The 12,634-nt window shown below is 51.1% G+C and overlaps 1 protein-coding gene across 1 annotated transcript; it reads left to right on the forward strand.

The window, feature by feature from the left end:
- Window positions 1-466: 466 nt before the first annotated feature.
- On the forward strand, window positions 467-3,149 carry LOC109886093 (neuropeptides B/W receptor type 2-like). The gene has a single exon (XM_031804110.1). The coding sequence runs from the start codon at window positions 926-928 to the stop codon at window positions 1,958-1,960; it is 1,035 nt and encodes a 344-aa protein (XP_031659970.1). The 5' UTR covers window positions 467-925; the 3' UTR covers window positions 1,961-3,149.
- Window positions 3,150-12,634: the final 9,485 nt, after the last annotated feature.

Consider the following 12,634-nt stretch of genomic DNA (forward strand, 5'->3'; position numbering starts at 1 on the left):
TAAATACACCAAGTGTCTATGCAGAGGAGTAATATCATCACTTGGCTATTCCTCACTACAGGACAGGAAGTATAGCAACACTTCTGGGTACCTACAGCAAGCTGAGTGCCTCGTGCCTCACTGCGCGCTGTGCTGTGGACTGACGTCACCCGTCCGTGTTTTCCTCCGGTCCAACTGGTTGGGAAGTGGACATCTCCAGTTCGCTGCTGCTGCTGCTGCTACTCACCGCAGCACAGAAGACAGAAAGGAAAAGGAGCGAGCCTCCACGAGCGCGGTAAGTCCCTAATTGAGCTTTTGTTTTTGTTACTTTTGATTGTGGCACAAACATGATTGCCCACGAGATATGTCACGTGTATGGTCTGGAAAAGAAATTTAAAAAACTTAAACATTAGTATTGTTGAAAATGTATTTCTGCACTCTCAGTTTAAAATAACATTTGTAATTGTGGTCCTATTGCAGGTTATAACTCAAATAACAGTGCGTCACCACCGGGCACACACTGGTTGAATCAACGTTGCTTCTACATCATTTTCAATTCAATTACTTAGAACCAACGTGGAGCTGGCTGGGAATATACGTTGAATTGACGTCTGTGCCAAGTGGGTCTAATCGTATAGGTGGGTGTTGTGTTTATCCAATCCATTGTGATAGATGTGGGTTAAATGATGATATAATGTGTTGTGAATAAACTATTAACAGCAGAAGAGGTTTGTTGTGATGTACTGCTTTTCATTTGTATTCCATATTTCTGCTCTCCATAGATTTCGTGATGCGGAATGCATGCGTAAAATCAGACAGAGCCGACCTACACAAGAGCCAAAATGACACTTCACCACTGCCTGTTTTACCTCTAAACAAACATGCATCCTGAACGACGTGCTTTCCTCTATTCTTACGTGCAATAAAACATTAGAAGACTTAGAAGATGGAGAATATATCTATCTCGAACAGCCGCAGGGTATTTCCGGTGGTGTGTAACGAATCCACGGACTACTATTATCTGAGCGCGACTAACCGGACAGATCTGAACTGCACGCCCCAATCAGAGTTCTACTTTTACGCGGACCTCTATATAGTTCTGCCTGTGATCTATTCGGTAATATGCGCCGTGGGTTTAACGGGGAACACGGCCGTTATCTACGTTATCCTCAAAGCGCCTAAAATGAAGACGGTGACCAATATGTTTATCCTAAACTTGGCGATAGCCGACGACCTGTTTACCCTGGTCCTACCCATCAACATCGCCGAGCACCTGCTCCACTACTGGCCCTTAGGAGAGGTGCTGTGTAAGGTCATCCTGAGCATAGACCACTATAACATCTTCTCCAGTATCTACTTCCTGACGGTCATGAGTGTGGACCGTTATCTGGTCGTTCTGGCGACGGTGCGTTCCAAGCGTATGCCGTACCGCACGTACCGCGCGGCCAAGATAGTGAGCCTGTGCGTCTGGATCCTCGTGATTCTTATCGTGATGCCTTTCACTGTATTCGCCGGGGTCTACATCAGTCCCGATGACTTGGACCGGAAAAGCTGCGTCCTCAGCTTCCCGAGCCCGGAGAGTTTGTGGTTCAAGGCGAGCCGGATATACACCCTGATTCTCGGCTTTGCCATCCCGGTTTCGACCATCTGTATTCTCTACACCATGATGCTGTACAAACTACGGAACATGCGCCTCAACTCCAACGCCAAGGCGCTGGACAAGGCTAAAAAGAAAGTAACTATTATGGTGTTTATAGTCTTAGCGGTGTGTCTGTTCTGTTGGACGGGGTTTCACCTCAGCACCATAGTGGCTCTCACCACCGACCTGAGGACCACTCCGCTGCTCATCGGGTTGTCCTACTTCATCACCAGCCTCAGCTACGCCAACTCTTGTCTGAACCCTTTTCTTTACGCCTTTCTGGATGACAGCTTCAGGAAAGCGTTCAAAAAGATGCTAGAATGTAGACCGGCAGGAATGTAATTTCCTACAGGCTTAGTGGATAGTGGATACAATATGGTATGTTAATATTGATGCCATTCAAAAATAAACTATGATCATATTATTTATGTGTGCTTGAATCTACATTAGGTGATTATCATTGTTGCCATGGTATGACTTAAATATTTAATAATTAACATGGAATATATAACATGGAATAAATCATATGGAATCATATGGATTCTGGACAGGATTGGAGGGGAGTATTTCTTTTTCATGGACATTTGCCTCCCTCTGGTGTCCTGAGAAGGCAGGTAGCCTCCACTGTAGTGAGAAGGCAGGTAGCCTACACTGTAGTGAGAAGGCAGGTAGCCTACACTGTAGTGAGGGCAGGTAGCCTACACTGTAGTGAGAAAGCAGGTAGCCTACACTGTAGTGAGGGCAGGTAGCCTACACTGTAGTGAGAAGGCAGGTAGTCTACACTGTAGTGAGGGCAGGTAGCCTACACTGTAGTGAGAAGGCAGGTAGCCTACACTGTAGTGAGAAGGAAGGTAGCCTACACTGTAGTGAGAAGGCAGGTAGCCTACACTGTAGTGAGAAGGCAGGTAGCCTACACTGTAGTGAGAAGGCAGGTAACCTACACTGTAGTGAGAAGGCAGGTAGCCTACACTCTGATGAGGGCAGGTAGCCTACACTCTGGTGAGGGCAGGTAGCCTACACTCTGGTGAGGGCAGGTAGCCTACACTGTAGTGAGAAGGCAGGTAGCCTACACTGTAGTGAGAAGGCAGGTAGCCTACACTGTAGTGAGGGCAGGTAGCCTACACTGTAGTGAGGGCAGGTAGCCTACACTGTAGTGAGGGCAGGTAGCCTACACTGTAAGTGAAACTATGGGGCTTTAACTGATGTAGCCTATACACTTTGCTGTAAATACATAGGCGTTATTCTGGCCTGTCATTGTGAACCATAGACAAACTGGGTCAACTATAGTGCATAGTCCTAAACTAATTCAACTTTTCAGTCAGTCTATCTTACGGATAATAATAATAACAATATATTTCCATGTTCAAGTTCAAGTAATCGTTTGTGTTGACATGACACACATTGAAAATGACTTGTTGCTTTTTTCCGATACCAAGAGAGTCCACATGTTGTGTTCATAGGTAGCAGTTATACACTGTATCATACAGACATCAATTCATTGATTTTTATATCTGATGACAAATAAAACATAAGCAAACAACTGTGTGGTTTATTTGTAGGGGGGCTCTAGTTCACAATGGACCTTAGAGAGAACACCGTGGTTTATTTGTAGGGGGGCTCTAGTTCATAATGGACCTTAGAGAGAACACCGTGGTTTATTTGTAGGGGGGCTCTAGTTCACAATGGACCTTAGAGAGAACACCGTGGTTTATTTGTAGGGGGGCTCTAGTTCACAATGGACCTTAGAGAGAACACCGTGGTTTATTTGTAGGGGGGCTCTAGTTCACAATGGACCTTAGAGAGAACACCGTGGTTTATTTGTAGGGGGGCTCTAGTTCACAATGGACCTTAGAGAGAACACCGTGGTTTATTTGTAGGGGGGCTCTAGTTCACAATGGACCTTAGAGAGAACACCGTGGTTTATTTATAGGGGGGCTCTAGTTCACAATGGACCTTAGAGAGAACACTGTGGTTTATTTGTAGGGGGGCTCTAGTTCATAATGGACCTTAGAGAGAACACCGTGGTTTATTTGTAGGGGGGCTCTAGTTCACAATGGACCTTAGAGAGAACACCGTGGTTTATTTGTAGGGGGGCTCTAGTTCACAATGGACCTTAGAGAGAACACCGTGGTTTATTTGTAGGGGGGCTCTAGTTCATAATGGACCTTAGAGAGAACACCGTGGTTTATTTATAGGGGGGCTCTAGTTCACAATGGACCTTAGAGAGAACACCGTGGTTTATTTGTAGGAGGGGAAATATAGTCTCTCATTCATAATACAGAGAACACTGTGGTTTATTTGTAGGAGGGGAAATATAGGCCATCATTTATAATGGACCTTACAGAGCACACTGTGTGGTCTCGTGTCGACCACATTCCATGCCATGTGATGTGTAGATCCAGCCGTACGCATCAATACCAAACTAATCAAATCCCAGTTTATTTCGTCACGTTCATAGGATAAAGGGTGCAAATGGTGACAGTGAAATGTTTACTTACAAGCTCTCAACAGTGCAGTACACTTAAAAAAACAACAACATATATTTAATAAAAGGTCGTAAAAGATTATATTGTAAATATATACTTAATAACAAAATACAGTGAAATGAATGAATAATGCAGTTAGATATAAGCAATGTTTAATTCCATCCTTTAAAAATGTCAGCAGTCATTACAGTACAAGTAGATTTATTCTTACACTTTACTTACTCAATGGATATGATTTATCTGCTGACTGTCACATAGACTTACATACTAGAAGTACAGTCATGTTTAAATATACAGAACCTGTAACGATTGTCATCTGGAGAAAGAGAGGAGGACCAAGGTGCGGCGTGGTAAGTGTTCATTATTTTTATAAAACAGCTGAACACTGAACAAAACAACAAAAACGACAAACGAACAGTCCTGTAAGGTGACGAAAAAATACTAGACAGAAAATAATCACCCACAACCAAAATGGGGAAAACAGCCTACCTAAGTATGATTCTCAATCAGAGACAACGATCGACAGCTGCCTCTGATTGAGAACCATACCAGGCCAAACACAGACAGGGAAAATAATCACCCACAACCAAACTGGGGAAAACAGGCTACCTAAGTATGATTCTCAATCAGAGACAACGATCGATCGACAAATGCCTCTGATTGAGAACCCTACCAGGCCAAACACAGAAATACAACGTAGAAAAAATAACATAGACTACCCACCCCAACTCACGCCCTGACCAAACTAACACAAAGACATAATAAAGGAACTAAGGTCAGGACGTGACAGAACCAAAAATATAAACGCAACACGTAACAATTTCAACGACTTTAATGAGTTCCAGTTCATAGAAAGAAATCAGTCAATTTTATAATAAATTCATTAGGCCCTAATCTATGGATTTCACGTGACTGGGCAGGGGCGCAGCCATTGAATGTTAATTTCTCTACCATAAGCCGCTTCCGACGTCGTTTTAGAGAATTTGTCAGTACGTCAAACCAGACTCACAATCCGAAGACCCCGTTTACCCATAGGGGGAGCGAGGCCCAGCAGATCAGAACAAGTTTTCCCTACAAAAAGGGCTTTATTACAGATAAAATTACTCCTCAGTTTTATTAGGTGTCTGGTCGTCAGGTGTCCAGGTGGCTGGTCGTCAGGTGTCCAGGTGTCTGGTCGTCAGGTGTCCAGGTGGCTGGTCGTCAGGTGTCCAGGTGTCTGGTCGTCAGGTGTCCAGGTGTCTGGTCGTCAGGTGTCCAGGTGTCTGGTCGTCAGGTGTCCAGGTGTCTGGTCGTCAGGTGTCCAGGTGTCTGGTCGTCAGGTGTCCAGGTAGCTGGTCGTCAGGTGTCCAGGTGGCTGGTCGTCAGGTGTCCAGGTGGCTGGTCGTCAGGTGTCCAGGTGTCTGGTCGTCAGGTGTCCAGGTGGCTGGTCGTCAGGTGTCCAGGTGTCTGGTCGTCAGGTGTCCAGGTGTCTGGTCGTCAGGTGTCCAGGTGTCTGGTCGTCAGGTGTCCAGGTGTCTGGTCGTCAGGTGTCCAGGTGTCTGGTCGTCAGGTGTCCAGGTAGCTGGTCGTCAGGTGTCCAGGTGGCTGGTCGTCAGGTGTCCAGGTGGCTGGTCGTCAGGTGTCCAGGTGTCTGGTCGTCAGGTGTCCAGGTGTCTGGTCGTCAGGTGTCCAGGTGGCTGGTCGTCAGGTGTCCAGGTGGCTGGTCGTCAGGTGTCCAGGTGGCTGGTCGTCAGGTGTCCAGGTGGCTGGTCGTCAGGTGTCCAGGTGTCTGGTCGTCAGGTGTCCAGGTGGCTGGTCGTCAGGTGTCCAGGTGTCTGGTCGTCAGGTGTCCAGGTGTCTGGTCGTCAGGTGTCCAGGTGGCTGGTCGTCAGGTGTCCAGGTGTCTGGTCGTCAGGTGTCCAGGTAGCTGGTCGTCAGGTGTCCAGGTGGCTGGTCGTCAGGTGTCCAGGTGGCTGGTCGTCAGGTGTCCAGGTGGCTGGTCGTCAGGTGTCCAGGTGGCTGGTCGTCAGGTGTCCAGGTGTCTGGTCGTCAGGTGTCCAGGTGGCTGGTCGTCAGGTGTCCAGGTGGCTGGTCGTCAGGTGTCCAGGTGTCTGGTCGTCAGGTGTCCAGGTGGCTGGTCGTCAGGTGTCCAGGTGGCTGGTCGTCAGGTGTCCAGGTGGCTGGTCGTCAGGTGTCCAGGTGTCTGGTCGTCAGGTGTCCAGGTGGCTGGTCGTCAGGTGTCCAGGTGGCTGGTCGTCAGGTGTCCAGGTGTCTGGTCGTCAGGTGTCCAGGTGGCTGGTCGTCAGGTGTCCAGGTGGCTGGTCGTCAGGTGTCCAGGTGGCTGGTCGTCAGGTGTCCAGGTGGCTGGTCGTCAGGTGTCCAGGTGTCTGGTCGTCAGGTGTCCAGGTGTCTGGTCGTCAGGTGTCCAGGTGTCTGGTCGTCAGGTGTCCAGGTGTCTGGTCATCAGGTGCCCAGTTGGCTGGTCGTCAGGTGTCAACTCTAGACATTCAGTAGACCAGCCTGGTTGCCAGTCTGTTTAGAAAACATTCCACTCCTTGTAGGCCTACTCAATGACAAGGAGTGGAATGTTATCTAAAACAACTGGCAACCAGGCTAGACATTCAGTTACATAACATGATTTAAATAATAGAAAATGGATTCTATTCCCACGTTGTGTTAATGGAAATGCTAACATGGGGACCATAGAATGTTACAATGTCATGTTAGATCCAAACAAATTAAGAAAAATAGTCACGTGCGCCGAATACAACAAATGTAGACCCTTACAGTGAAATGCTTACTTACAAGCCCTTAACCAACAATGCAGTTTTTAGATTAAATACCTTTAAAAAAAAATGAAATAAAAGTAACAAATAATTAAAGAGCAGCAGTAAAATTCACAATAGCCACATAGAGGAGAAGGAGGAGCCTCACAGCCACATAGAGGAGAAGGAGGAGCCTCACAGCCACATAGAGAAGGAGGAGGAGCCTCACAGCCACATAGAGGAGGAGGAGCCTCAGAGCCACATAGAGGAGAAGGAGGAGCCTCACAGCCACATAGAGAAGGAGGAGCCTCACAGCCACATAGAGAAGGAGGAGCCTCACAGCCACATAGAGAAGGAGGAGCCTCAGAGCCACATAGAGGAGGAGGAGCCTAACAGCCACATAGAGAAGGAGGAGCCTCAGAGCCACATAGAGGAGGAGGAGCCTAACAGCCACATAGAGGAGAAGGAGGAGGCTCAGAGCCACATAGAGGAGGAGGAGCCTAACAGCCACATAGAGGAGGAGGAGCCTAACAGCCACATAGAGGAGAAGGAGGAGCCTCACAGCCACATAGAGAAGGAGGAGCCTCAGAGCCACATATAGAGGAAGAGGAGCCTCACAGCCACAGAGGAGGAGGAGCCTCACAGCCACAAAGATGAGGAGGAGCCTCACAGCCACAAAGAGGAGGAGGAGCCTCACATCCACATGGAGGAGGAGGAGCCTCACAGACAGATAGAGGAGGAGGAGCGTCATAGCCACATAGAGGAGGAGGAGCCTAACAGAAACAGTGGAGGAGGAGCCTCACAGACAGATAGAGGAGGAGGAGCCTCACAGCCACATAGAGGAGGAGGAGCGTCATAGCCACATAGAGGAGGAGGAGCCTAACAGAAACAGTGGAGGAGGAGCCTCACAGACAGATAGAGGAGGAGGAGCCTCACAGCCACATAGAGGAGGAGGAGCGTCATAGCCACATAGAGGAGGAGGAGCCTAACAGAAACAGTGGAGGAGGAGCCTCACAGACAGATAGAGGAGGAGGAGCCTCACAGCCACATAGAGGAGGAGGAGCCTCACAGACAGATAGAGGAGGAGGAGCGTCATAGCCACATAGAGGAGGAGGAGCCTAACAGAAACAGTGGAGGAGGAGCCTCACAGACAGATAGAGGAGGAGGAGCCTCACAGCCACATAGAGGAGGAGGAGCGTCATAGCCACATAGAGGAGGAGGAGCCTAACAGAAACAGTGGAGGAGGAGCCTCACAGACAGATAGAGGAGGAGGAGCCTCACAGCCACATAGAGGAGGAGGAGCCTCACAGACAGATAGAGGAGGAGGAGCGTCATAGCCACATAGAGGAGGAGGAGCCTAACAGAAACAGTGGAGGAGGAGCCTCACAGACAGATAGAGGAGGAGGAGCCTCACAGCCACATAGAGGAGGAGGAGCCTCACAGACAGATAGAGGAGGAGGAGCGTCATAGCCACATAGAGGAGGAGGAGCCTAACAGAAACAGTGGAGGAGGAGCCTCACAGACAGATAGAGGAGGAGGAGCCTCACAGCCACATAGAGGAGGAGGAGCCTCACAGACAGATAGAGGAGGAGGAGCGTCATAGCCACATAGAGGAGGAGGAGCCTAACAGAAACAGTGGAGGAGGAGCCTCACAGACAGATAGAGGAGGAGGAGCCTCACAGCCACATAGAGGAGGAGGAGCCTCACAGACAGATAGAGGAGAAGGAGGAGCCTCAGAGCCACATAGAGGAGGAGGAGCCTAACAGCCACATAGAGGAGAAGGAGGAGCCTCACAGCCACATATAGAGGAGGAGGAGCCTCACAGACAGATAGAGGAGGAGGAGCCTCACAGCCACATAGAGGAGGAGGAGCCTCAGAGCCACATAGAGGAGGAGGAGCCTAACAGCCACATAGAGGAGAAGGAGGAGCCTCACAGCCACATATAGAGGAGGAGGAGCCTCACAGACAGATAGAGGAGGAGGAGCCTCACAGCCACAAAGAGGAGGAGGAGCCTCACATCCACATAGAGGAGAAGGAGGAGCCTCACAGCCACATATAGAGGAAGAGGAGCCTCACAGCCACATAGAGGAGGAGCCTCACAGCCACAGAGGAGGAGGAGCCTCACAGCCACAAAGATGAGGAGGAGCCTCACAGCCACAAAGAGGAAGAGGAGCCTCACAGCCACAAAGATGAGGAGGAGCCTCACAGCCACAAAGAGGAAGAGGAGCCTCACATCCACATGGAGGAGGAGGAGCCTCACAGACAGATAGAGGAGGAGGAGCGTCATAGCCACATAGAGGAGGAGGAGCCTAACAGACAGATAGAGGAGGAGGAGCCTCACAGCCACATAGAGGAGGAGGAGCCTCACAGACAGATAGAGTAGGAGGAGCCTCACAGCCACATAGAGGAGGAGGAGCCTCACAGCCACAGAGGAGGAGGAGCCTCACAGCAACACTAGGAGGAAGAGGAGGCGCCTCACAGCCACATAGAGTAGGAGGAGCCTAACAGCAACACTAGGAGGAAGAGGAGGAGCCTCACAGCCACATAGAGGAGGAGGAGCCTCACAGCAACACTAGGAGGAGGAGGAGGAGCCTCACAGCCACATAGAGTAGGAGGAGCCTAACATAAACGGTGGAGGAGGAGCCTCACAGCCAGATAGAGGAGGAGGAGCCTCACAGCCACATAGAGGAGGAGGAGCCTCACAGCCACATAGAGGAGCCTTACAGCCACAGAGGAGGAGGAGCCTCACAGTCACGTAGAGGAGGAGGAGCCTCACAGCCAGATAGAGGAGGAGGAGCCTCACAGCCACATAGAGGAGGAGGAGCCTCACAGCCACATAGAGGAGGAGGAGCCTCACAGCCACATAGAGGAGGAGGAGCCTCACAGCAACACTAGGAGGAAGAGGAGGCGCCTCACAGCCACATAGAGTAGGAGGAGCCTAACAGCAACACTAGGAGGAAGAGGAGGAGCCTCACAGCCACATAGAGGAGGAGGAGCCTCACAGCAACACTAGGAGGAGGAGGAGGAGCCTCACAGCCACATAGAGTAGGAGGAGCCTAACAGCAACACTAGGAGGAAGAGGAGGAGCCTCACAGCCACATAGAGGAGGAGGAGCCTCACAGCAACACTAGGAGGAGGAGGAGGAGCCTCACAGCCACACAGAGTAGGAGGAGCCTAACATAAACGGTGGAGGAGGAGCCTCACAGCCAGATAGAGGAGGAGGAGCCTCACAGCCACATAGAGGAGGAGGAGCCTCACAGCCACATAGAGGAGCCTTACAGCCACAGAGGAGGAGGAGCCTCACAGTCACGTAGAGGAGGAGGAGCCTCACAGCCACATAGAGGAGGAGGAGCCTCACAGCAACACTAGGAGGAAGAGGAGGCGCCTCACAGCCACATAGAGTAGCCTTACAGCCACAGAGGAGGAGGAGCCTCACAGTCACGTAGAGGAGGAGGAGCCTCACAGCCAGATAGAGGAGGAGGAGCCTCACAGCCACATAGAGGAGGAGGAGCCTCACAGACAGATAGAGTAGGAGGAGCCTCACAGCCACATAGAGGAGGAGGAGCCTCACAGCCACAGAGGAGGAGGAGCCTCACAGCAACACTAGGGGAAGAGGAGGCGCCTCACAGCCACATAGAGTAGGAGGAGCCTAACAGCAACACTAGGAGGAAGAGGAGGAGCCTCACAGCCACATAGAGGAGGAGGAGCCTCACAGCAACACTAGGAGGAGGAGGAGGAGCCTCACAGCCACATAGAGTAGGAGGAGCCTAACATAAACGGTGGAGGAGGAGCCTCACAGCCAGATAGAGGAGGAGGAGCCTCACAGCCACATAGAGGAGGAGGAGCCTCACAGCCAGATAGAGGAGGAGGAGCCTAACAGCCACATAGAGGAGGAGGAGCCTCACAGCCACATAGAGGAGGAGGAGCCTCACAGCCACATAGAGGAGGAGGAGCCTCACAGCAACACTAGGAGGAAGAGGAGGCGCCTCACAGCCACATAGAGTAGGAGGAGCCTAACAGCAACACTAGGAGGAAGAGGAGGAGCCTCACAGCCACATAGAGGAGGAGGAGCCTCACAGCAACACTAGGAGGAGGAGGAGGAGCCTCACAGCCACATAGAGTAGGAGGAGCCTAACAGCAACACTAGGAGGAAGAGGAGGAGCCTCACAGCCACATAGAGGAGGAGGAGCCTCACAGCAACACTAGGAGGAGGAGGAGGAGCCTCACAGCCACATAGAGTAGGAGGAGCCTAACATAAACGGTGGAGGAGGAGCCTCACAGCCAGATAGAGGAGGAGGAGCCTCACAGCCACATAGAGGAGGAGGAGCCTCACAGCCACATAGAGGAGCCTTACAGCCACAGAGGAGGAGGAGCCTCACAGTCACGTAGAGGAGGAGGAGCCTCACAGCCACATAGAGGAGGAGGAGCCTCACAGCAACACTAGGAGGAAGAGGAGGCGCCTCACAGCCACATAGAGTAGCCTTACAGCCACAGAGGAGGAGGAGCCTCACAGTCACGTAGAGGAGGAGGAGCCTCACAGCCAGATAGAGGAGGAGGAGCCTCACAGCCACATAGAGGAGGAGGAGCCTCACAGCCACATAGAGGAGGAGGAGGGAGGAGGAGCCTCACAGCCACACAGAGGAGGAGGAGCCTCATTGCCACATAGAGGAGGAGGAGCCTAACAGAAACGGTGGAAGAGGAGCCTCACAGCCACATAGAGGAGGAGGAGCCTCATTGCCACATAGAGGAGGAGGAGCCTAACAGAAACGGTGGAAGAGGAGCCTCACAGCCACATAGAGGAGGAGGAGCCTCACAGCCACATAGAGGAGAAGGAGCCTCACAGCCACATAGAGGAGAAGGAGCCTCACAGCCACATAGAGGAGAAGGAGCCTCACAGCCACATAGAGGAGAAGGAGCCTCACAGCCACATAGAGGAGGAGGAGCCTAACAGCCACATAGAGGAGGAGGAGGGAGGAGGAGCCTCACAGCCACACAGAGTAGGAGGAGCCTAACATAAACGGTGGAGGAGGAGCCTCACAGCCACATAGAGGAGGAGGAGCCTAACAGCCACATAGAGGAGGAGGAGGGAGGAGGAGCCTCACAGCCACACAGAGTAGGAGGAGCCTAACATAAACGGTGGAGGAGGAGCCTCACAGCAACACTAGGAGGAAGAGGAGGAGCCTCACAGCCACATAGAGGAGGAGGAGCCTCATTGCCACATAGAGGAGGAGGAGCCTAACAGAAACGGTGGAAGAGGAGCCTCACAGCCACATAGAGGAGGAGGAGCCTCACAGCCACATAGAGGAGAAGGAGCCTCACAGCCACATAGAGGAGAAGGAGCCTCACAGCCACATAGAGGAGGAGGAGCCTCACAGCCACATAGAGGAGAAGGAGCCTCACAGCCACATAGAGGAGAAGGAGCCTCACAGCCACATAACCTCTACCTCACTATAACCTCTACCTCTACCCCACTATAACCTCTACCTCACTATAACCTCTACCTCACTATAATCTCTACCTCTACCCCACTATAATCTCTACCTCTACCCCACTATAACCTCTACCTCTACCCCACTATAACCTCTACCTCTACCCCACTATAACCTCTACCTCTACCTCACTATAACCTCTACCTCACTATAACCTCTACCTCACTATAACCTCTACCCCACTATAACCTCTACCCCACTATAACCTCTACCTCTACCCCCACTATAACCTCTACCTCTACCTCACTATAACCTCTACCTCTACCCCACTATAACCTCTACCTCTACCCCACTATA

This window comes from Oncorhynchus kisutch, linkage group LG24 (assembly GCF_002021735.2).
Source record: "Oncorhynchus kisutch isolate 150728-3 linkage group LG24, Okis_V2, whole genome shotgun sequence".
Classification (NCBI taxonomy): Eukaryota; Metazoa; Chordata; class Actinopteri; order Salmoniformes; family Salmonidae; genus Oncorhynchus; species Oncorhynchus kisutch.